This window comes from Lissotriton vulgaris, chromosome 1_1, assembly GCF_964263255.1.
Source record: "Lissotriton vulgaris chromosome 1_1, aLisVul1.2, whole genome shotgun sequence".
Classification (NCBI taxonomy): domain Eukaryota; kingdom Metazoa; phylum Chordata; class Amphibia; order Caudata; family Salamandridae; genus Lissotriton; species Lissotriton vulgaris.
The window spans coordinates 2,121,528,032-2,121,554,448 of record NC_141685.1 but is presented as its reverse complement, the minus strand read 5'-3'; the positions used below and the strand labels follow the sequence as shown (position 1 = coordinate 2,121,554,448).

The following is a 26,417-nucleotide window of genomic DNA, read 5'->3' as shown; positions in this document are numbered from 1 at the left end:
CTTGAACCACAAATAGCATTTGTTGGACTGCAAGCTGACTGCAAGATGAGCACACGAAGGTAGGTGTGATGCAGATCCAAAGCCACTATTCAGTCACCTGGATCCAGGGCAAACAGAACTTTGACCAGCATGAGTATCTTGACTTTGTCCGCAAAGAGGGCATTCATAGGGTGGAAATCTAAAACAGGAAGACTTCTTCCACCCTTCCTTGGCACAAGGAAATATCAGGAGTAACAGTCAGTCCTTATTTATGGTTTCAAGACCCTCTCTAGGACTCCTATGGCCAAAAGTGCATGCACATCTTGGAGGAAGATGGGCATGTGCTCCTCATGAAGTGCACGGACAGTGAAGTGTTTTGAACAATTGCAGCCCTGAAAGATAACAGCCCTGACCATATAAACCTGTCTGCAATGTGAGAATGATGGGCAGATCATTAACCACATTGCTGCGGCGGTAATTTTTCCGCTGTGCGGCAATTTACAAAAACCCGCGTTACATGACGAGCTCAGCTCGTCATCAGCACACGACCACCGTGGCTGATGACGAGCTGAGCTCGTCATCAGCAGCGAAGGGGTTAAGGAATCTGCAGCTAGATCATGTCTATACCAGATAAGGTGTTAACGAAGGCAAGTACTTGTTTATCTGATAGAGACATCTAGGCGCAAAGTCTCTACCTTTGAATAGATACCCAAGCAATATCATTCCTGGAGGAGGGACTGTGGACAAGTTTAGACCATAAAGTCCTGCAAGACAGTAAAGCCAAAGAGGCATTACCTGTAGACCTGACGATCGACGCAGTAATGTTTGGTAAATGTGTGCAGGGATGCCCACGCTGCTGCCTGACAAATGTCAAGGACTGGAACTCCACATCGCTCAGCTGTGGTGAAATGAGCTCTTAAGCCTTCAAGAGGCGGTTTCTTCGTCAGAGCGTAGCAAATTTTGATGCAGAGGACGACGTCCCATCATGAGATAGTCCTCCTCTGTGCTTTACAACTTTTCTTAGCCCTAACATAGCCTACAAAGAGTTGATTGTACACCCAGAATTCTTTTGTGCGGTCAAGGTAGAACGACAAAGCTCTTTTTGGATACAGACGGTGAAGTCGCTCCTCTTCATTAGAGGGAATGCTGCGGAGCACAGGGAATGGGCAAGGTGACAGATTGCCCCACGTGGAAGGGTGTTACCATGTTCCCAAGGAAAGAGGCCCTAGTGCCAATCACCAATTTATCAGGGAATATTGTCAGGTTTGGAAGCTTGGATGACAAAGACTGCAATTCACTCACCCTTCTGGCAGACGTGATTGCCACCAAAAAGGCTGTTTTGATAGTAAGCAGCCAAAGGGGGCAATTGTGCAGAGGGTCAAATGGAGCATGCACCAGGAATGGGAAAATCAAATTAAGGTCCCACTGAGGCATAATAAATGGGGAAGGTGGGAACATATGTACATGTCCTTTGAGGAATCTATTCGCAATGGGGGATTTAAGTAACAAGGGTTGGTCTGACAACTGCAGAAAGGCAGACAAGGCTGAAAGGTACCCTTTTTAAGTGCCCAGAGCAGAGCCCTGCTGGTCAAGTGTTAAAATAAAAAATTAAAACATCAGAAAGGGAAGCAGAAAGAGGGTAGATAGACATTTCTGTACAATACATTAAAAATGTGTTCCATCGGCAGGCATATAACTACTTAGTGGAGATACGCGTGGCTGCCAAAAAAACATTACAGACTTCGGGATGAATAGATGCTGTCAACTGTCGCCTCTCATTCTCCATGCAAAAAGGCGTAAAGTTGACAGGTTCGGGTAGAGGACCCTCCCCTGCTGCTGCAACAGAAGATCCTCCCGAGGTGGCAGTCTGATCGGCGGATCAATGCTCATGCTGTGAAGCTCAGAATACCACACTCTCTGTGTCCAGTCCGGAGCCACATTCCTGATCTTCTTGAGAACTCTGGACAGAAGTGGTATGGTCAAAAGGAGTACAGGAGGTCAGAGCTCCGCTCGAGACGAAAAGCGTCTATAAAAGAGCCGCCTAGGAAACTCCAGCGCACAAAACTGCTGACAATGTGCGTTCTGCAAAGGCAAACAGATCTAACAAAGGCTCTTCCCACTGCTGATGGAGATGCCATTCATGATCCACTAGGCATCAACAGCTGAGTTGGTCTGCCCTGGCATTCAGGTAACCTGCCAGGTGTTGATCCACCAGGGATATGCCCTGCTGGTCCAGACATGTTCTATTTATGCTTGAACCAGCCTTTGGCATTGGCAGCTTTTCTACCCTTCATCAATCAGATCGCTCGGAGCTCCCGCATTTTGATGTGTAGTAAAGAATCCGCCAGAGACTAGAGTCCTCTGATCTCCACCTCTCCCAGATGGCTGCCCCATCCCAGATGAAACGCATCTGTCACTACTGTGAAATCGTTTGGGGAAGAGAGAGGGGCCTGTCTCTGACCCAGTCGCGGTTCGTTAGCGACCACTGAAGGCCTCGTTCAGTTCCTCCGAGATCTGGACCATGCTGGAGAGATTTCCTTGAGGCTGCACCCACTGGATTTTCAGGTCCCACTGCAGAGCCCGCATATGCCATCTGGCATGTGTCACTAGCAGGATGCAGGAGGCCTTGAGGCCCAGCAGCCTCAAGAGCCATTCTCACCAAAATCCAGATAGAGGCTGAAACATTGTTATCATAGTCTGAATATCCTGGACTTGCCATTCGGGAGAATAGGACTTAAACTACACTTTATCCAGAGCATCTTAGATGAAAGGGAGTGTCTGAGCGGGATTCATGTGTGACTTTGTCACGTTGATAGTGAACCCCAGCGAATGCAGGAGGGGCCCTGGAGTCTGGAGGCGGGAGACGACAGCCTGTGGCAAGCCCCCTTCATCAGCCAGTCGTCAAGATAGGGGAAGACTGGCACACCTGATCTGCGCAGATGAGCTGCAATCACTGCCATCACCTTGGTGAACACCCAAGGGGCGCTGGCAAGGTCAAAGAGGATCACTGTGAACTGAAAATGGCCGTGTCGCACCAAAAACCGCTGGGAGCGCTAATGGGCAGGCAGGATGGGGATGTTGAAACAGTCATCCTGCAAGTCTAACACACCATCCAGTCTCCTGGGTCCAGGGATTTGAGGAAGTCGCGGAGGGCTCGTAGGTCTAGTATAGGACGAAGACCCTCGTCATTTTTTTGGACCAGAATGTAGCAGGAATAACAGCCACAGCCTACTGCTGGCATTGGAACCCTCTATATGGCTGTTTTGACCAACAGAGTCAAGACTTGCTCCTGAAGCAAAGTAAGGTGATCCTCCGTCAGCAGGTCGTAAGTTGGAGGCATGGAAGGACGGGTAGTCTTGAAGGGAGTAGCCCTTTCCGACTATCTGGAGAACCCACCTGTCTGAAATGATGTTCTGCCCGTGGTTGAGGTGTTGAGGTGTTGGCTGGCCGCCTATTATCTGGAAGGGCCGGACTAGGAATGTTTGGAGGCTGAGGTTGCAGGGGAGTGTGGTGGACTGACCCGACCTCTGGCTGCCCGACCCACAGGGTCTGAACGAGTCCCTTCGACGGCAGAGCAGAGGTTTTTTCATCTTGCGTGGTCATGTGGCTGGGAAGTGCATGGCGGGGCCAAAAGCCCCTTCCGTAGCCACGAAAGCAGTGAAAGGCAGATAGGGGATGTGTGGCCACTAAGAGGCCCAAGGACTTGGCCGTAGCTCGTGAGCCCTTAAAGCGCTCAAAGGCCAAAGGCCATGTCTGACTTGTCTTCGAAGAGACGCCATTAAAGGGCACGTCCATAGGAGAGGCCTGGACATCCCCTGATAAGTAAAAAATCCTCAACCAGGCATGGTGTTGAACGACTCCCGTCGATGCAATCACTCTGCACAGTGAGTTGGTCGTGTTGAGACCATAACGAATGGCAAACATTATTGCATCTCCTCCGTCTGAAACTGATTGGGAGAGGACGGCCAGGGCCTCCTCCGGGAACTGTGGCAGCACTTGCACAACTGTTTCCCACAGGGAGTGGAAGTAATGGCATGCAGTGTTCACTTACCGCAATGCAAGGCTGGCAGAAGAAAACATTTTCTTACCCCAACTGTCCCACCTCTTGGATTACCTGGTTGGGGGTGTGGGAGGGAACACACCCTAAAAAGCAGAAGCATGGATCACTAAACTCTCAGGTGGGGTGGTTGGTGTAAGAAGCTGGCTCTGTATATACTATACCAAAGCGGATTTACCCGGGGACCCTCTTACCGACGTGCTGCCGTTTCTGAAATCTTTTGATAGGACTACGGATTTTGCATGCTACACCATGCGACTTTGTCTTTAAACAATGTTGTGCTGTCTGACGAAAAAAGACAACAAAAAAATAGCCTTGGCTCCACTTGCCAAACAGGGCAAAACACGCGTCGGCTGTTCTGTCCTATGTTGTATGAATCAACTGCTTAGTGGATAAATGAAAAATGAGCGTTAAAGAACGAAATCTTGAATGAACACCAATAAAAAGAAATTTGCTCACATCAATCAACTGGTACTGTAATATTTAAGGAAAATTTACCCATTGATGGGATTGGAATAGAACAAATTGGGAAAGGAGGAATAAATGCTTACAAACTTTGTATACTGTGCTTTAAAGGCTGGAGAGGTCCAGAGCCTTAAGCTAACTTTCCTCCAAACAACAACGGATTTGGGATTCATATCCAGTCTAGGGTTTCGCGGATCTCTTCGCCTATTCATTTACTATACCAAAGTAAGTTATAGTATGCAAAGAGTCCAGGGAGTCCCCAGAGGTACATTATGTTATTTGTATTTCTAAAGCGCAGCGTTTACCCGAGGGTGTCCTGGCTCTAGATACTGCTATCTGAACAGAGGTTGACCTGGGAATCCTATATACTGAAAAGCCAGGTTTTCAATCCCTTTCTAACCGCCATTAGATCAGTGGCAGTTCTAATATGAAGAAGGAGTTCGCTCCAGGCGGTTGCAGCACAGGTGACTAAACTACTCCCTTCCCAGTTGACTTTTTTAGTGGAGGGCACTGACACCCTCTTAGCTCCAAAGGACCGGCGGGCTCTTTTAGGAACGTACCATTAAAATCAACGTTTCAAATATTCTGGCCCTGACACAGCAAAGGCTAAATAAGGTAAGTACTAACAGCTCTCTTTGTGATAGTGTGGGCAAGCAGTTAGGCTTATCCAGAGGGCATGTTAAGCATTATTGTGTTCACTCCCTCAAGGACTGATTACACACACTGAGAGACAGAATCCAGATCAATTGGGTAAGTATAAAAAAGGTTTACTTATATTTTATTTCTAGAACCAAGCAGGAATTGATGCAGGTTGGTAAAATGTACTTTCAATTGTAAACCTTTACACAGAAATGCAATTGAGAATGGATTTGCAATTGTTACAGGTTAGATTGGTTTCCAAAAGCAATTTAAATGACACAGTAATTACTTTGAGAATACTTTTTGATTACTTTCAGATTTCATCGACCAATTGTGGTTGTATGCTAGATACCACACTGAGGGATCTCACAATACACAGTAAGTATGACTTTTAAAGCTTTGCAGTTTAGTTGTCCTTTCTCCATACAAATAAACTTCAACATTTAGAAAATTATTGGCACAAAAACTCATAACATGGGTTCCTATGGGAGAAACAGGGCTATCGGTTTCACAGGTAAGTAAACGTCTTACGAGGGGGATTTTTGGGGGTTGGGACCAAGGTTCCCCAATGTCTAGGTAGGCACTCCAGGTGCACCACAAGCGGCATTGGGTCAGCCGGGTGCAGAGCGCAGGGGCCAAATGTTAGCCAAAAGGGATAAGGGGGCCTTCAGTTAGGGACTGCTTACGAGCAGGCCACTCGGTTGTGGGAGCAAAGCTCCTTGGTTGAAGGTCAGCAATGAAGGGGTCAAAGATCAGCACCAAAGCTGCACCACTAGCGGCACAGGGGTGGCCAGGTGCAGGGTGCCAAGAAGACACCGGGGGCCCAGTGGTTTCCAATGCAGACCTTCAGTTCTGCAAAGTTGTTGCAGGCTGGGGCAGGTAGACTTCCTGAAGGTGACCACCGGATGAGCATTAAGTTGGATTCTTGGGGGATACCTGGACACCATTGGTTGGGTTGGGCCACCCAAGGCCATGGGGCGTCAGGTGCAGCGGTGTCTTTTGGCGTCCGATTTCTTCACCAGCTCTGGTCGCGGTCAGAGGGAGGGACCCTTTAGGTTGAAGCTGCAGGCATCCTCTTGAGGCTTGAAGGAGGTCGGAGATACCAGGTCAGGATTGCTGGGAGGACCTCCTAGTGGTGCTGGGCCACTCTAACTTGGGCCTGGGGCGTTGAGTGCAAAGTGGTGTAGAACCGCAGAGCCGCCTGGGTCTGAGTACAGGTCTTGGAGTCTTGGTTGAGCAAGTCCAGTGCTCACGGTAGACAGAGTCTGTAAGGTGAGTGTAGTGCAGGTCCTCCAGGCTCTGGGGGGCTGCTGGACACACCAGTTTTTTCGCTGTAGGCGGGTCAGAGTCAGGCCAGGCCGGTAGGGCTGGGGCCAAAGCAGTAGGTGTAATATTCTTTCAGGGTCGGCGCGGCTATTCAGTCCTTTTTTCTTGCTCAAATCTCAGGAGGAAAGGTTCAGGCTCACCCCTAATTACTAAATTTAGGGGTGTTAACAGGGTGTGTAGGTCGGGACCAAGGGGCCCTTCCTTGAGGTGGGTACACCCCCTATTATGCCACTCTCCAGTGGGAGGGGGCATGGTCATCTTCCTAATTGGCTAGGTCCCTATATATTCAAGATGGATGGGACTGAGATGTGTGCTTCACCTCCCCACCCCTCAGGTGGGGGTGGCAAAGGTGGACACACCTCTCTTTCTAGCTTGGGTTTCCAGACGATTCTCCCGCCCAAAGTGGGGGCCAGAACCGGTGGGAGGCAGTTGCTAGGGGCAGCAAAGTGCAGGGACAGCGTCTAAAGGCGGCAGGTCTTTGAAGCTTCCCCTTTTGTGGACCCAACCCATCCTGAAACAGGAGGAATGACACCTCTTCCCAGGATGGGCTTTCTTTCTGGACCCAGAGAGTGGAGGCTCTCTAGAAAGGGGGTCCAGAAACCTGTCAGGTGGTGAAAAATGGCGGGCAGCCATTCAGGAACCACACTAGGGCTGGTCGATTTTCAAGGGGCATCTCTAAGATGCCCTCTGAGTGCATTTTAAATTAAATCCCACACTGGCATCAGTATGAGTTTAATGTGCTGAGAAGTTTGCTACCAAACTTCCAAGATTTTAGTAAAGCCATTATGGAGCTGTGGACTTCCTAGTGACCAACTCCGAGACTATATAATCTTTTATGTATTCACCTACACTTACAATGTCTAAGAATGGACTTCGACACTGCAGGGGTATAGGTCTCATGCCTCTATACCCTCCCCTCACATTAGGGTTAGTGCACCCTGCTAGATGGGTGGCTTACCTACGCCTTAGGCAGTGGATTGCAGGCATGGCACACAGGGATGCGTGCCATGTCAACTCTTCACTTTTCTCTGTATCAAAACACACAGGTGTGGGTGTGGGTGTGGGTGTGTGTGTGTGTGTGTGTGTGTGTTCGCTAAGGTGCAGGGCATCTAAGTGTGGCACAATCGATGCTGCAGCCCTATAGGCCTTCCCTGGTCCTAGTCGCCTTGATACCCATGGTACCTTTTACAAGGGGCTTACCTGTGGCCAGGGATGTGCCAACTGTGGCTATAATGGTACAGTCTTGTGAAAGAACACAGGCCCTGGGAACCTAGGGACCCAGGGCACATCAAGTCAGGTTGCATCAGATGTCAGTCAAAAAGTGGGGGATAACCATGCAAAAAGGGGCACTTTCTTACAGGTACCTGGTGGGCCTCGTCGACTCGGGCCGGGGGGGCGGGGGGGTCCAGTGCAGAAGAGGTTGACTTCACTGTTCCAAAGGCAGAGCTTGGGGCTTTAAACTTGTTTTTCATCTGGACAGGTCAGCTATTCACAGGAGATCAGGAGTCTTTTCAGAAGGCCGGCAGTTCTCCCAGGATTCTGGAGGTCGCTGGGCTACAGGATGTGTCACTCTTCTATAGCAGGATTTTTTTAGAGCTGCAGACAGGTCAATAGGGCTAGGGCCAAGTTAAATTGAGTCTTTAGTCTTCGCTGCTGCATGGCTCGTCTTTGTCCTCTTCTCAGTAAATCGGTGGTAATCTAAGAATTAAGGTTCAGGGATGCCCCATAATATTAATTTTAGAGACATTACAGGGGTCAGTAGGTAGTAACCAATGAGCTACTTACCCTTAGAGTGCCTACACCTTTTGCATGTCCACTTCCTCTGGGAAGGTGGCATATCCCCAATCCTATTGGCTAGAATTCCTCCAATAAAATAAGGAGGATTTTCAAAGGAAGTGTGAACTTCAACTCAAGGCACCTTAGGGGTGGTCTGGCTAAGAGGGGACACACCTCTCCTGTTTACTAATTTTCCCACCGACCTTGCCGCCAGAAGTGGGGCTTTGTCAGAGGGCAGGCATCTCCACTAACTTAAGAGACCTGGTCAGCATAACAAAGGGCAGGAAGCCTTTGAGGCTCACCGCTGTTCTATTCTATTCCTGCTTTGGAGTAGGTCTCAAGCACCTCCATCTACAACAGGCTTTGTTTCTGACCCATGAGAGCAAAAGGTTCCCACCTCAGGGGTCAGAAACATGTCTAGAAGTGGCAGGCTGGTGCAGACCAGTCATGCACACACTAGTGGGTTGGGAGGTTTTCAGAAGGCACCTATGAAATGCCCTCTGAGTGCATTTCTTAATAAATCTAACACTGGCGTCTGTGTGGGTTTATTAAGCTGATATGTTTGGTATCCAACATCTTGAAATTCAGGGAAGCCATCATGGAGCTGTGAAACTAGTAGTGACAAACTCCCAGTCCATGCACTCAGTATGGCTTCGCCTTTCACTTATACCGCAGTAGAAACCCACTTTCCTACATGAAGAACCAAACTTTCTGATGTTGGGTACTGTGTTAAGAAGTTGGGGTCACTTGCAAAGGTTTGTGGTGCCTACCAACCTGCCTGTTCACTGACAGAGGAACAAGGCTTAGCCCATGTGCCCCTCATGGTATTCATTAGGGCTTCACTGAAGGCTTTAGAGGCTCAGTGGAAGTCTGCCTTGCTTGCAAAACTTCAGTCAAGACGTTAGTTTTGATCCATAGTTGTAAGCTGCAAGTCCAATACCTCCGCTGCCTGTCTCACCAAAGGTAGCTCTCTCTTCCATTGATAGCCCAAGGAGAGAACATAACCCAGTGTCTGGGAAGTGCCCAACCTGCTGGCCTCCTGCAAGTCCAAGTGCAGGCTGCCATCATCATAGTATTAGGGGAAATAATCTCTGTCACCTCCACTGCCATCTCCAAAAGTTGGTTGACTTTGGTCAGAGTCTGAACAAAACATTTTTGGAACGCTGGCATGCAACTCCTCAGCTATCTGAGTCGGATTTAACTGGGGCCTGGTGCGTCGGTTTGTTTCTGGGTCGTGACTTCAGGCAGGGAAGAGATGGATTCGGAGAGGACTAGAGGAACAGGGCCATCTGGCAGTGTCGTTTTCACAGGGACTGGAGTTGATTTTAGTGCCAATTTGGAAGTAGGCACGAGTGTCGAAGTGGAACTCCGAGGTGGGTTCTAGAGGCATAGACTGCACTGATGGCAGCCCCTCTAGTAGTACCCTGACTCGAGGCCTCTGTCGATCACTGAGGCCAGAAGGCATATCAGAGGGAGCCAGAAGAGAATTAAAAATGTGCAACAGAGCCTCTCTAAAAGCCTCAGTCTGTTACGATGTCGCCCCTGGACCTAGAAACCTATGGTGCATCAGAGTCAGTTACGACTCCTTTGAGGTTCCGTGACGATTTGAACCCGTGTTTTCAATGTTGTCGGAAATACATAATATTGGTATCAGCGAACCGCAAATGATCCATTTAGCATATCCTGGTGTTTTCGCTACGATACGAGTAAGAGTACTCCTGTTATGAACACATTTCTGATCTACCCACGGCATCCATCTTAGATCATGGCAGCCATTTTGTGTTTCTTGCCCTCACATACGCAATAACCTCTGATCACTTAATTTCGATTAAGGACACGTAGCCTTAGCCGGAGATTCACCTCTTTCATGACACGTACACCTTAAACCAGATCACGCTGTAGCTACATGACTCGACAAAGGCTGCCTCCGAGGCCCGAGGCCAGCCCAACTGAACTGGTTCTCGTGTCCATTGTCCCGATCATGATTAGGCGGCCGAAGCCGGTAGCCTTGCCCATTTACAACCTACAAACATCTCTTATCCCGCTTTTCTATCTTCCACACCTGGCTCCGTTCCTTTCTTTCTGAATCTTTATTAGGGGGAGGTAACGAAATTTACGATGAGGCGGTCCGGCTCTTGAATACAATATTGACAAGGGATTGTGATGAACTAGTGGGAACCCCTCTTCGTAGATGTTTTGTATCAGATTTTATCAACGGTTCCTGTGTACGCCAAATATTTATTGCTTATGACACAAAGGTTTTGGGAATGTACCAACATGTGAAGAATTCGCCTGAAGGCCAAAATTTAGTATATAAGGAGCAACCCTCTTTGTACAAGTCGAACAGGCTCCTAGATACTGCCCATGCGTAGTTTCTGTGACTTCTGTGTCCCTGCAGTAATAAACCTTTGGTCTTTGACGCCACCATCGAGAAGCCCGTGTTTCTGTTCATTTGTGCACCAAGGCAGGTGGAACTCCGGGGTCTTTGGGTGTTGTTCCCTGACACCTCTGGACGGAACCAAAAAGTCCAGAACTCCAATTGGCGCCCAACGTGGGGCGACGTCATTCGGTACCGGTCCAAAAGCCTGAAGAGTTCGAGAAGCTTCGTGTGAAGATTCCTGAGGGAGGCGCCCCACTTCATCGATCCCGGCATATCGCAAAAGTGGCCCGAAGTTCTCTTCCACGAGGGTTCCCGTTCAGGACGGCTGCAGTGGGCCATTGCCTTGACCGTCGCCCTGTCTTGGACCCGAGGTGCAGCCCTTAGTACAGCGAAACGTGACGGGTTTCTCCTTGGTGACGTCTCAGTTAAGTATTTAGTGGTTGCTAGTTAGTGGGTTACTTTGAGAGGGTTGTTAAAATCCTTTTTGGTTCTTGGTTTGGTTTAGTTTCGTAAGATTATCATTGATTGTTCTGGTTACGATAATCTATTTGGTTTAGTTTGGGTATCGATACATCAGTTCGTTTTGGTAGGCCTAAAAGTTCTTGGTTCAGGTGCACATATCTGTTTTGTGTTTTGTTTGTTTTGTGTTCCAGACTGAAAAATGGTAAGTCGGAGAAATTGTATGTTGTCGTGCTTTGGTTGCAACAGTGACTCACGATTGGAGGACTCATGTCTGGTTCCTCCGATTGGGACTCCCCTATATGACTTATATTGTAAACATGGTGTGGGTCCTATATCTTATAATGAGGTGTGGGTCCGCTACACCGAGAAAGATGGTGTCCTTAGTTGGCCAATGCATGGTAGTTTTGAACCCGAAATTCTTGATAATTTAGAAGCGAAATTGTTTAGGAAGAAAGCCCGGCCGGCAATGTTTGATTCTTTCCGTTACTGGCGAAAAGAATCCAAACAGAGAGAAATGAAGAGATTAAAGAAAGAACAGAAAGAGAAAGAAGAGTTGACTCTAGAGCAAGCAACTAAACAGTTGCAAGATAACGAGTGTGAGAAGGCCATAGAGGTGGCCATTAGAGAGCATAATTTAGCGATCGACAAGTGCTATCCTGCCTTGCCATCGAAAACAGCTAAGATACTAGAGGACCCCGAAAACGATCCTCTGTTGTCTTATCTGTTACGGTCACCTCCACCGTATGCACAAGGTGCTACGGCTCCACCTGTACCGAATGTTCAATTGCCGGTTGCTGGACAACCTGGTATTCCTGCTCCTGCCCCTCAGAATCAAGCTCCTGTACCTCCTGTAGTTAATGTGAATGTTCCTACGGCTCCTCCTCTTCCTGGGTTGCCGACTTCTATACCTGTATCTGTCTCACTTACACCTACTGTTCCACAAACTATTTTTCTCGATACTCCTACTGTTCCGCTATCTGTTCCTACTTCTACTGTGTTCTCTACGTCTGCGAGTGTGTTGACTCCACTTTCTGTTCGTCGAAGAATCACTGATTCCGTGTCTGATATGCTGTCTCCTTTCTATAAAACCTTAATTAAGACTCCTACTTCTGATTCTGTTCAGAGACGTAGTCAGTATCCAAGCACTGAGGAACGGGGAATTTTAGATTCCACGGCTCTCAGATGGATTTCGAAGAGTAGGAGATATAGTACGAGAGATGTGCTAGATACATTTATGCAGTGGAAGGAACCAACGCAACGGTATGTCTTTGATGAGATGTGTTCGTTGTTACGTGAGGAGATAGAAGAAGATGATGTTGAATCGAATTTAGAAGACTTAATTAAGGTTCAGAAAGAGTTTGCTGCTGGTATGATAGTAGGTGAAAATATAGAAGAAGCGATGGAACTGATCTTAAGTTTTAGAAATGATCCATCTCTTCGTTCACCGAGAGATTTAGACAAAGGTAAGACGAAGCTGAGTCGCCAATATCCAATGAGGGAGGTTCCTCCGATTTGGCGCGAAGCTGTGCAAGCTGATGCTCCTAATGGTATTGTAGCCGCTCCGGCGCAATTCCAGAGAGTATGGATACACATTCCGTGGAAGCGAGCCGAAGTGCTAGCAGTGAAACAGGCCTTACCAGATCCGCGTAAGAATCCTGCTGGATACTATAAGGAATTAACACAGACATTTGAGGCTTGCATAATGAACTTAGCAGACATTGACATGTTATTTGGAAATGTAGTTCCTCAACCAGTGTGGGCTAAAATTCGTAGAGAGGATCATCAAGTTGCCTTAGGTGGTGATTGGGCAGCTATCACTGCAGCGGATGGTCAGCAAACGGGTGGTGCAAAACCTGAACCCCTAATTGCTAATCTTCCAGGTAGGATAATCGACTTAATGAAGACTCTGATGCCCGCATTACGTGTTAATTGGGACAAGTTATCCGCATGCAGGCAAAAGAAAGACGAAAGTGTCTCCGACTTTTTCACGAGGTTCGAAGAGACTTTTGTAGATCATAGTGGTCAGGATATGAGCACGGAAGGAGGACAGAGACTGTTTGTCGATAAATTTGTGCATAATTTGTTACCTGAGTTATGCAATAAATTAAAGGATTCAGAGAGTGCGTGGGCTGTTTCTACAACTGCGCAAATACTTGCAACTGCACAGTATTACGAAAATAGGGATAAAGAGGAAAAAGAGAAATCAGACAAGAAAACGAAAGATTTAAAGACTAAAGTTCTTTTGCAACAGGCGTATCCGCCTCGCACGAATCAGACTAATATGCAACAGAATTCATATCAAAGGACAGATTATAGTTCACCGAGGCCTCAATATCAGTGGAACCAGTGTGCGTACTGTAAGAAAGAGGGTCACTACAAGAATGAATGTCCGATCTTAGCGCAAAATAATGCAGCAGCAGCTCAGAGAGGTCGTGGTGGTTTTGTGCAGAATTCTAGAGGTCGAGGGCGAGGTGCTATGCCTCCACAGACGAATGATCGTCCTTCCAATCACTTTGATCAGCGAAATGGACAGTCAGCCCAGCAAAATAGATCTCAACAATATCTTGTTGAAGACTATTGTGAAGTGGATGAGGGATTTCAGCAAAATGGGTACTAGGACAGCCATGGACAGAGAGAGGGAGTAGTATCAGTTCCAGTGGATCAGAGTGGGCCTTATGTCGCAGTAGCAACATCAGGTGTAGTCGAACCGTTTCTGTTGGATACTGGTGCCGCAAAAAGTTCTATTATACATGCGAAACTCCCTGGCGCACCTTTGTCTGGCTCAACAAATGTTTCTGTAGGTTTTCAGGCGCCCCTGTTTACAACCCCATATCTGGCCCTTTGTCTATTTCTATTGGACCGTGTCAATTGAAAGCACCCCTGATTTTGACGACAGGTTGTAATGAAAATCTGCTTGGTTTAGACTTGTTAAAACGACTATATGCGACATTGTACTGTTCTCCGGAAGGGGTACAGCTTACATTGGGTAAAAGAATCACCACTCCCTGATTCTCTTTGGGCGACTGGTCCTAATGATGTAGGCCTTTTAGAAATACCACCATATGTAGTAACTTTGAAAGCAAATGTGAAATTTCCAAGAATTCCGCAATACAAAATATCTAGTGAAGGTGAGCGTGCACTTTTATTGATTGTGCAAGATTTGATTAAGAAAGGTGTGGTTGAAGAAACTAGAGGAAATGTTTGTAATAGTCCGGTATTACCGATTTTGAAACGAACTGATCCTACAAAGCCTCCAGTGTATAGGTTTGTCATCGACCTCAGAGAAGTCAATAAGATTGTAGTACCGCAGTTTCCTGTGGTTCCAGACATTACTGCCTTGTTAACATTGATTCCTGCTACAGCCACTTGGTTCTCAGTCATCGACTTGAAGAATGCCTTTTTCAGCATTCCGATAGCCGAGGAAAGCAGAGATATTTTCGGCTTTTGTCTAGGAGGTCGCAGTTTCAGATTTAAACGCGCTCCACAGGGCTACTGTGAGAGCCCATCTATTTACAGTCAAGCATTAAAGAGTCAGTTAGATTCCTTTGTCCTTCCTCCAGGTTCTGCTCTAGTGCAGTATGTAGATGATCTTCTAGTGGCTGCCGATGACAAGGAAACTTGCAAAGCAGCTACGGTTTCGTTATTGCATCACTTGTCTAATTTGAATCACAAGGTATCACCTTCAAAAATGCAATACTGCTGCCAAGAAGTGACCTACCTAGGTCACCTCTTATCAAAGGAGGGAAGGAAGTTGACCCCAGAGAGAATAAAAGCAATTACGCAGATGAGTGTTCCTCGTACACAGAGAGAAGTACGTGCCTTTCTAGGTATTACCTCTTACTGTAGGCAGTGGATCCCAAATTTTTCTCTTTTAGCAAAGCCATTGGTAGCTTTGACTGGGAAAGGTGTTCCGAGGCCGGTGCCATGGTCTGATGAATGTCAAGAGAGTTTTTCTGAGTTACGAAAAGCACTGTGTTCAGCTCCTGTATTGGGTACACCCGATTACAGTAAGCCATTCACGCTCTACGTTCACGAGAGAGAAGGTTGCGCGTTGAGTGTTCTGACACAGAAGTTTGGTGATAAACAACGCCCCTGTGCGTATTTTTCATCAACATTGGATCCGGTAGCTAGAGCGTTACCTAGTTGTTTGAGAGCTACAGCGGCAGCTGCAGCTTCCATTCGACAATCTGCTGGTTTGGTGATGAACAACATGCTAGTGGTCATGGTTCCTCATGCGGTGGATACACTCATGAATCGAACGAAGACACAACACCTTACCAGTGCGAGACTATCTGGTTACGAGCTGACATTACTAGCGAGTCATATTCAGATCAAAAGATGTAATGTATTGAATCCAGCAACGTTGTTGCCGGCTAATCAAGAGTCGAGTGATTCCGAGCCACATGATTGTTGCTTTAGAACGGAGGAAGAGACAAAAGGACGTATTGACTTAAAGGATACTCCATTGTCAGATCCAGATGGCACGTTGTATGTGGATGGGTCATGTTTTAAATTGGAGAATGGTGATGTGACTGCCGCTTACGCAGTAACGACTTTGAAGACGATTGTGGAGACTGCAAGAGTGAGTCAGAATTCTGCCCAAGCTGCAGAATTAATAGCTTTAACCAGAGCGTGTGTTTTAGCTAAGGGAAAGAGAGTGAATGTCTTTACAGATAGTCAGTACGCATTTGGCGTGGCCCATAGTTTTGGCCGTTTGTGGAGAGAAAGAGGTTTCATTACGTCCCATGGGACTAAGATTCAACATGGTCAGCTAGTTAACGACTTGTTGGAATCTCTAACCTTGCCGACTGAAGTTGCGATTGTGAAGTGCAGTGCTCATAAAGCAATCACGGATGATGTTGGTCGTGGAAATGCTTTTGCTGATGAGACCGCTAAACAGACAGCTAGAGACATGATGAGCAGAATGTATGTAGCTACGTCTGCAAGATGGATTGCTGAATCTGGAATGTGTGAGGATACAATGGAAAGTGTGAAAGAGATTCAGAAAGAGGCAACTGAGGAAGAGAAACGTGTATGGAGAGAGAGTACGGGCAAATTGGATTCGAATGGGTGTTGGATTGATTTGACAGAACAGCAGCGTTGGATGTTGCCTGATGCGTATGTGCTTGCAGTGGTGACGATGGCGCATGGAGTAGCGCATATAAGTTCTAAAGGAATCTGTAAGATGTTGGCCCCAGTCTGGAAGAATGATGGGATCAGTAAGTGTGCAGAGAGAGTGGTGAAAAATTGTATGGTATGCCTGATGCATAATCCTGGCAAGGGAACTCCAACTCCTGCTGGTCACTTCGCTCCTCCTACCTGCCCCTTTGAAGTGATTCAGTTAGACTTCATTCACATGGATCGCTGTAATAATTTGAAATATGTCCTGGTGGTAGTCTGTGCTTTTTCCAGGTGGATCGAAGCATACCCACTAAAGGACAACACTGCCCTATCAACTGCCAAAATTCTTCTCAAAGAATATTTCCCTAGATTCGGTATGCCACGGATTGTATGGTCAGATAACGGAAGTGAGTTTATAGGGAAAGTTATGAAGAGTGTGTGTGCCGGCCTAGGTCTGAAACAAAAGTTCCACAGTGCGAACCATCCCCAGTCTGCTGGTTTAGTGGAGGGTTACAATGGCACCCTACGCACTTCCTTTGGCTTTGTTATCCACGAGAGCAACTGCACATTCTAGAGTGGGGCTTAGCCCTTATGAGATAGTGTTTGGCCGCCCGGCAAATATTTGGGGTGTGCCAAGGCCTAAGGAGTTTTGTTCTCTAGAATATCCTATGTTAATAGACTACCTTTACGACTTGACTGCTAAATTGAGTCTTATTCACCAACAGGTTTTCGATGCTTTACCAAAGCCTCCGGAGAGTCCAGGGCATCAGCTGAAACCAGGAGATCAAGTGGTTATCAGGAATTTCGCGAGGACGAAGAACCTTCAGCCGAGATACATCGGCCCCTTCCAGGTCCTGCTTGCAACGAGGACAGCAGTTCGTGTAGCTGGACGCAAGCATTGGGTGCACGCATCCCATGTTAAGCGTGTACCTTTGCCACTTCCTTACGACGACTGGGTGAAGAAGGGAATTGGTGCCTCCGAGTCTGAACGCACGCCAAAGTTCATCCCTTTCAGCGATGCCGAATTGATTACTGACACTCCGAAATCTGACTCTCCTCCTGAAAAGACTCCTTTGAACTCTGAACATTTGTCCCCTGCATCAGAAGAAACTCTGTTATCTGCGAACTTAAACACTGCAACAGCTACCAGTGATACGCTATTTGCCGATCAAACAGTACCTGCGAAGCAAAGATATAATTTACGAAATCGTAAAATGGACAAATAAAGCAGGCAACTGCATATTGTGATATTTTGAAATATTGAACTTTTGCCTTCAGCCAGGAAGTTTGCTATTGTTTTATTGTTTTTTTGAAATTGCCTTGCCGTCTGGGTAGCCGTAGGGTCGTGGCTGCGTGCCTAGTTGAATCTGCGGGGGTCTGACACAAGGTCGATCTTTCTGTTAGTTCTGGGAACTCCCAGGGCTGATAGAGGCATTTTCATCTACGTACACATCATCAGTGGTCGCGAGCGGATTGTAGAAGATGGAGCTTCCTGCGCTGCAACGAGAAAATGTGATTTATGTTCGCAGAAACAGACTTTACAGAATTCTTCACAGCAAATGCTTTTTGATGCAATGTGCCATTACATTTTTGATTGTTTTGATAACGTTGGTGGGTGGAATCGTTTTCGGTATAAGTTTGATTTTTGTGCCAGTAACTACAGTACCTCCCCTTAATCCTGTTACTTCTACTGTTTCCTCTATACACTCTTTTCATTCGTTTCCTGAACATGAACAAGCTCGACGCTCAGAATTCATTAACAACACTTTTGTACAGCTCTTGCATCAACACCAACTGGTAGTTAACACTACAGACTGCTGGGTGTGTGGCTTGATACCCCACACTATGGATAAAGGCATTCCCTATCTGGTTTTGCCTTTCAGCTACAATGGATCATTTCAGGCCCTTCAAACCATCTTTGCTTATGCCCTTGAAACCTATCCTCCACGTCCACCACGTTCCACTAAATATAACTCTGCCAACAAAGCCTTAGTCCAGGGAATTATTGACATGATCAAGGACGTCAATAATACTCCATCATACCCTAGAGACGAATTGCGAGTATATTTAAGTTGGAATTCTTCAGAGTATCGCCTTAGTTTGGGAGAAAACAAGCGTAAAAGCTCAACTCCAATCTGGGTCGTACCTCACCGAGGTCAGGTCTGTCTGCAAGGTAATGGGAGAAATCCGAGAGCTCAGCTAGGGAGGAGTGAGTGCGTTGAGACTTATGTGTTTCCGGCTAACTCTTCCCCTGCCTTTCTTACTGCTAGGGGTACCTACTTCATCTGTCGAGACAGAGCTTATACATGGTTGCCTGCCGACTTTTCAGGTTCATGTTATATTGCTCGATTGTTGCCTCCAACATACACTGCTTCATCTGAATACCACAAGACTAGAGTAGCGAGAGGTGTCTTCAGCAAGGAAGATACCGCTGGTCAGGAAGCTGGAGACTTCTTCAAAGGCTTCCTTCCGTTCTGGGGGCCTATGGCCAATAGTAGAAACATACGTCAGCTAACACGGGTAGTTGAATCTACTATTACCGAAACTGCTGGTGCCCTTAGCAATTTGACAGCTGAGCTGCAGGCGGATAGACTCATGACGTTGCAGAACCGTATGGTTCTAGATGTTATACTTGCAGATCGAGGTGGGGTATGTAGAATGATCCAATCGAGCTGCTGTGTCTTTATTCCCAATAATGCTCCAACAGTCTATGAGGCGATCTCTAAGCTACACAAGATTTCCGACTCTATACACGTAGACAAGGGAAACTGGTCCTTCATGGAGTGGTTTTGGACTCTGATCTCAGCGTGGGGATGGAAGGTTCTAATGGTCGTTGGTGTCATCTTAGCATTCCTCTTCTCATGCTGCCTGATTATCCAGTGTGGTCCAGCCCTGTGTAGTCTTTGTGCTGCAACCTGTTTTAGGAAACCACCTGTGTTTGGAGAAAAGGCACGAGAAAGGATGATGATACAACAGCATGTCACTGACCTGATGAGTATAGAATTAGATTCTGACATAGACTGAGTAATTGCCTATGTAAGGGCAAAAGGAGGGTCTGAGGTTCCGTGACGATTTGAACCCGTGTTTTCAATGTTGTCGGAAATACATAATATTGGTATCAGCGAACCGCAAATGATCCATTTAGCATATCCTGGTGTTTTCGCTACGATACGAGTAAGAGTACTCCTGTTATGAACACATTTCTGATCTACCCACGGCATCCATCTTAGATCATGGCAGCCATTTTGTGTTTCTTGCCCTCACATACGCAATAACCTCTGATCACTTCATTTCGATTAAGGACACGTAGCCTTAGCCGGAGATTCACCTCTTTCATGACACGTACACCTTAAACCAGATCACGCTGTAGCTACATGACTCGACAAAGGCTGCCTCCTCTGCCCGAGGCCAGCCCAACTGAACTGGTTCTCGTGTCCATTGTCCCGATCATGATTAGGCGGCCGAAGCCGGTAGCCTTGCCCATTTACAACCTACAAACATCTCTTATCCCGCTTTTCTATCTTCCACACCTGGCTCCGTTCCTTTCTTTCTGAATCTTTATTAGGGGGAGGTAACGAAATTTACGATGAGGCGGTCCGGCTCTTGAATACAATATTGACAAGGGATTGTGATGAACTAGTGGGAACCCCTCTTCGTAGATGTTTTGTATCAGATTTTATCAACGGTTCCTGTGTACGCCAAATATTTATTGCTTATGACACAAAGGTTTTGGGAATGTACCAACATGTGAAGAATTCGCCTGAAGGCCAAAATTTAGTATATAAGGAGCAACCCTCTTTGTACAAGTCGAACAGGCTCCTAGATACTGCCCATGCGTAGTTTCTGTGACTTCTGTGTCCCTGCAGTAATAAACCTTTGGTCTTTGACGCCACCATCGAGAAGCCCGTGTTTCTGTTCATTTGTGCACCAAGGCAGGTGGAACTCCGGGGTCTTTGGGTGTTGTTCCCTGACACCTCTGGACGGAACCAAAAAGTCCAGAACTCCACCTTGGTGGGGGGACAGAGAGTGAGACCCAGATGTTCTCGCAACTTCTCTGAGGCTGAGAGTGGAGGGACTGGGACAAATCTCTCTTGGCCTTCATGTGCTTTTGCTTCAACTTACCGGAGGACTTGGACCACGAAGAGGACTTGGACCACGAAGGGGACTTGACACGGAACTGGCCCCAAGAGTGGAAGCTGGTACGCAACTTTAAGCAAAATCTCCAAGACTTCTTTCAGTGTTCGGCAACATGCAGCTTTGCTTCGCGTTCCTGGATCACCTTCTGATTGATTCATAAAGGCACACTCCTCACAGGACTTGGAGTCATGCCCTCAATCCCATACACCAGAGCTACATTTCATTGGGATATGTCACTGACATCTGCTTGAGGAATCCCAGCAAAAAGGGGCAGAAAGAAACTGACGTTGTTGTGCTTGTATGAAGCTCCATCGTCGCTTCTGGGATTGGAACAAAGTCAACACCAGAGCCACACAGCTTCACTATCAGCGTAAGAGAGCAAAGCTGTACAAACATTCCGGATCCAGTATAGCACCTGAAGATATTCTAAAGATGAGGACTATGTGGTTGGAAGTATCCATTATGATTCATCATTACACAGGCTGGTAAGAAGTTGACTTCCCCTTTTGAAGCCTGAAACCCCCACAAAGAGGTTGTCATCAAACCATACTTTGTGTGGGGAAAATATGCCCAGCTAACGGAAGTGTTCCTCCGTCTAAAATACATTTGGGGGTGGGGCTTGGAGGTTGAAAGAAGTGGATTTTTACAGGCAAGTTAATATTCTCTGACTGGCAGTTTCAATAAAACCTTAGAATTAAAAGATTGCATGAATCACAGAATAGCGTGAACATTGAGAACGGGAATATAGCTTCTATACAATGCCTGCCACTCACTCCGCAAGTCATAATGACATTTCTGCTGATTGTTAGACCCTGCAAAGTCACAGAAGTGAGTGAGTTACAACACGCTCGCTCACAAAAAATAATTCAGCACCAGAAAGAGCCAAATACAGATCTGCACACTATTTAGTAGCAAACATGTTTATAAGCCTCAGAAGATAATAAACAATCATACGGAAAAAGAAGATAGAAATCTGTGTTCACACAGCATAATAATGGACTTTGAAAAACCATGAAACTTATCTAATGGCTCGAAAAACAGCCCTAGCCAAAGGTCTGCATGCATATAGTGAGATTTGCAACACGCCATTTAAAAGATCTCATTCATGGTACCTAAGCAACTCGACAGCCTAGCATGAAGATGACGACTCACTGAGTTTTGGTTGATGATTTGACACTCCCATCGCAACTCAGATTTGTCAGCAAAATCTAACAGGTCAACCCTTCCTCAGGAATAGACTTTAAGGCTCATGGTTTACTGACCAAACTCAATGTCCTCAGGACCGTTGTATTCAGGGGAACTAGTGAACAGACATGATGGGAAGGGTCCTCATACCTACCTTTTGTCTGTGAAAACTATGGAATCTTCCAAGGTACAAATAGTTTGCATTTCACTTATGCATCAAGAGACAAGTTGTTTGTGCAGGAAGCTTTAAGTCATAGGAAAAAAATCACTCAAGAGGTTTAAGCATCAGCGTGTCCCAGTAGTTGCTGGGCTCCAGTCTCAGGAGACGGTGAATTTCTTATAGGAAGAAAAATATGCATTAGGCCCATCAGATGTTTTCTAACTGCCTTCAAGGCCACAAAGGGTTCCCCAGTATCCCAGTGTTCAATAGGTAATTATTGCTGGTGTTCTTCTGAATCCCTGTCTGACCAGCCAGACAAGTTGATGTTCTACATCTGTACAATCATTTGTCCTCCTAGTGGAGGAGTTCCTGAATGCTGCCAAGACCTCAGGTTCTCTGAAGTAGGGTCGAAGTTTGCAGGATTTAGCTCCTCAGGCACCATGCACTCAAGCGGAGTGATAACAGAGAGGCACTGAACTCTTCCTCCCTCCATGAAAGTACCTCTTTCCTCTTCAGGAGGCAAATGTGTACATGGAGCAGGCACTAAAGTCAGGCTTGGACAAGGCAAACTGGGGCCATTAGGATGACTGTGCATTTTTGAATTTTGGATCTGAGTTGTTGAAGTAAATGTACACAGGAAGGTGCCCATCCAAGCCAACATCATGCCATCATTTGGGCAGAGTGGCCACCAGCATATCCAGTAGGTAAATGGGTACCACCTGGACTTCAGGTGATTGGTAAAGGCATCTACAGTTGGATTATATCAGCCCTTAAAGTTGTGGTTGTGTACTTCTTTGAGAATTTTCTATTCATGTGATGAGTGAAGAAACATGGTCAATCAAGGTTTCCGCATTGGTGTTGCCACGGAAGCCTCTGGAACCACCAAACTGTGGCAATCTTTTTGGTAAAGAAGTGGTATAGTTTCTGGCTGATAGCCACTTTACTGTCTAGAAGAGGGAAGGCCATCACCAGGATGGAATTTACAAAGGCCATTAGGGACTGCATCCTTTTCGAAGGGATAAAAAAGCATTTAGGACAGTTTACTGAGGAGCCAGCAAACTTTGGGCTAGGCCTTGCTCTTATTCCTCACCTGCACTGCTCAGAGGAAGCAATCATCCACGTCGATAGCACTGACCTTGTGTTCCCAGTATCTGACATAAAGCTAGCAACTTAAACCTTTGGAGGGGAAGGAAGTGGTTTAGATTGGATTGGTCTAAAATTGGGCATAGACCTATAGCCCTTTTTCTTACAAGAATTTATACATAGTATCCCAATGCCAATTTCTTGGATGATGAGCAACTATTGTTCCTAGCTTGGGTAGATAAGGATGTGCTTTTAGGCAAATGTGGCTTGAACAGCAGTAGCTGGGGATATTATTGATCATGGCCACTCCTCACCCAAGAAAGGGCCAATGCATCAGTGGTTAACTGGGTCAAATGGTGGCAGTGGAGTGAAAAGGTTTCCCACTTTTGAGGGAAGAGGGCTTTCTGAGATACTGTCAAGCAGGTTGCATGAAAAGTCACTAGCATTTTGTAGCTTCAGTTGAACACGGGGGAGCAAACATTTTGCTCTCTTCGGAGCATCTGTTCTTTGACGGCTGGTCTCCTGGAGAAGAAGACTCTAAAGCTAGAGGCTTGGAGGAAAGGATCCCCAAGCCTTGAAAGACTAGAAGTCCATCAATGTCTTGAAGTGGTGAAGCGATATTGGAGTGCGGCTTGGACACCACTCAGCAATTTAGATGTGACTGTGATCATGTAGTACAGCTGTGAGGACTCAGATTAAGTAGAAGTCGAGGAAACGACAAAGGTGCTAATCCATTCCTCCACACTGTGCAATCAGTGCAGACTAGGAAAGTTCTACATTGGCATGTGTAAATGGCTTCAAGGGTTTGAGAAAAAAGGCTAACACAGGAGTCAGGTGAGCCCTCAGGGTCTTTAATATGAGTAATCACCCAGAAGTGCTCTTAGGTAGCATAAGTGTACATTCAGATTTCCTATCCTCCACAACAGGTGAGATAGTTCTGCTGATGCCAGCATGCACCAGATCAAGCCAATTCTCCAGCAAACATGCAGAGTCCTTGGCAGCCTGAATCTGAGGGTGTCCCCCAAGAACGCAATACAAACAGAGAAATAATATGCCCAGTGAAAGGAAAAGACTCTGGTAGCCAGCTTCTGTCACCAGCCGTCAGGCAGATCTCTTGAAAGAACACTATGCTGTAAAGCAGTAAAAGTCAACTTCTTCTATAACCCAGCTTATACTAGAATCTCTAGTTGATAGTATCTTTTCCATTAACACAGTACAATTCTCTGATGGCCTTTTGCTAGGTTTGCACTATACAAATACCTCTGCATAGGACCATTTAAGACCAAAAACAGCACTAAAGTTGGTGTATCTCTGCTTTCAAACGTTTATGCACTACATTTAGAAAGTGGATTCTTCTCTGCGTAAAAGACTAAGAATCATTTTCGAGGCTACAAAGTGTATCCACATGCCAAGGGAAACATTCAATAAAAACGTATACAAAACTATCAAGATATAAAAAATTCTTCAAAAGACTAGCACTGATTCAGTATCTTTTCGGGCCACCATAACCACTTTAGATTTGAAAAGCATAAGACTGCAACATACGTGATTGGTACATCTTTATACTGTGGCTGTTGGGGTTGACTGCTTCCTTCCAGAGGAGTTTGGGTTACAGTCGGCATGGATTTATTCACAAGCACCTGCTTGTTTTCTACCTTTTCACCTGCGGAAAATATAAAAAGTGCAATAAAAAAAAATCAACATATGATTTTACAGCAATGTAGAATGAGCTAAGCATAATTCTGGATATTTTTGGCTAAATTACTGTTAGACACCGTCTAATTGGAAACTCAACTAAGATATGCTAGACTTTTGTTAAATATTTCACAGTACATACAAAAAAAAGTATTCATTTAGAAACGTGCCTATTTTCCTCCTCCTATTGCTCTTGTCTATAGTCATTAGCAGGTAATACATTTTTTTCACAACCAATTTTATTGAGCAAATGAGCAATAGAGCAATAATAACGTGGCACCCCCAAGACCAGAGATCACCACGACAATTACGGTACAGTAAATCACATAGGTAGCAAATGTTCAAGCAGGTCTTAAGAATAGGCTCAGTATGAGAACTCCCTCCAACCCACCCTATCTCCCAGCCCCGACCCCCCCAACTCCCAAACTCCCCCCCCTACCTCCCAACCACACGCGTACACACAGCAATACAATAACGGGTGTAGGTGTAGCACACCCGGGGCGTCACAGCTTCGGGCCAGCAATGTCTCTGCCATCAAATGTCCTCCTCTCGCTCCGCTGGGGGATCCAGTGACAGACCCCGGTAGTCGGCCCATCGCTTCCAAATTTTGTAGTGTTTGCGCGGGCAGCCCCTCGCCTCAAAGATCGGCCTTTCCAGGCCCATGAAATAGTCCAGCCCAGCTTTCCATGCAGACAGGGGGGGGGGGGCCCTCACCGCCTTCCATGCCCGGGCCAAGTCCCGCTTGGCAACAACAAGCCCCAGGAGCAGCAGATGGCGCTTATATATGTTCGCCCCAATACCATCCATGACGTGCAGTAACCCCAGCCGATGGGTGCGGGGAAGGTCCCAGCCCAGGACCTCGGACAGACAACTCCACACACCCCTCCAGAAACCAGACAACCGACCACACGACCACACAGTATGTATCAGGGACCCAGGCACCGCCCCACAGCGCAAGCATTCCGGGGATGCTATCAACCCAGCTCGCCACAATCGTTCACGAGTATAGTAGGCCCGATGCAAGTATTTAAACTGGATGAGTCGGAGCCGAACAGCAATGGCGGTTCCACGTGGGGATTCTAGCGCCTCCCTCCAATCATCCTCATCGAGGGGGCCAACGTCCACCTCCCATGCCGCCCGAAGAGAGTGTAGGGTAGAGGAGCAGGCATCTGGTATATTCTGGAAACTTTCTTGTCACCCAGATCCCCCATAAATACCTTCGCCTCAACCGGGCTGAACTCCGGTAGGGAGTCTAGGTTAGCAATGCTCGGGGTAAGGGCATGGCGCAGCTGCAAGTAACGGAAGAACTGGGACTGAGGCATCTGGAACTCAGTGCGGAGTTCCTCAAACGATTTAAGGGTAGCGCCGGACATGACCTGGCCCAGTAGCGTGATACCTATGGCTTCCCAGCCCTCAAAACCGGACAGGGCCGCCAGCTCCGGGAGCAAACCATTGTGCCAGAGCGGCGTCTCGGCCGTTAACTTGCCCCACCAGCCCATGCGGCGCAGGGCCTGCCTCCACACAGCAAAGACCACTCTGGTAACTGATGGCAATGCGCAGCGCAGGCGAGCCGAATACAGAATGGTGTGGAGTGTGTGATCACCCATTAGCGCCAGTTCCAAGGCATACGCCGGGTCTCCCCTATCACTGTACCACCAGTCATTAAGAATAAGCAGTTGGGAAGCCTGGTAGTAGGAGAGGAGGTCTGAGGTGGCCAAGCCACCACAATAAGTAGACAGGAAGCACGTTTTCAACGCCACTCTGGCCGCACCGCCAGCCCATAGGAAACGACCCAGCACAGAGTTAACTTGGCGAAACCACTGTTGGCCGATAGGGTACGGGAAATTCTGAAGCTGATATAGGAGACGCGGAAGCGCCACCATTTTAAAGATGGCCGATCGGCCAAAGATGGTAAGTTGCATCCTGGACCAAGTCTTGACATCAGCCTGGAC

The 26,417-nt window shown here is 46.9% G+C and overlaps 1 protein-coding gene across 1 annotated transcript in view; it reads right to left on the bottom strand.

Annotated features, from left to right (window-relative positions):
• Positions 1-26,417, bottom strand: part of POLR3B (RNA polymerase III subunit B) — a 1,027,565-nt gene that overhangs the window by 247,516 nt on the left and 753,632 nt on the right. The window contains exon 22 of the mRNA XM_086921773.1: positions 24,316-24,433. Within this exon, the coding sequence (XP_086777899.1) occupies positions 24,316-24,433 (118 nt within the window). The remainder of the gene's footprint in view (positions 1-24,315; positions 24,434-26,417) is intronic.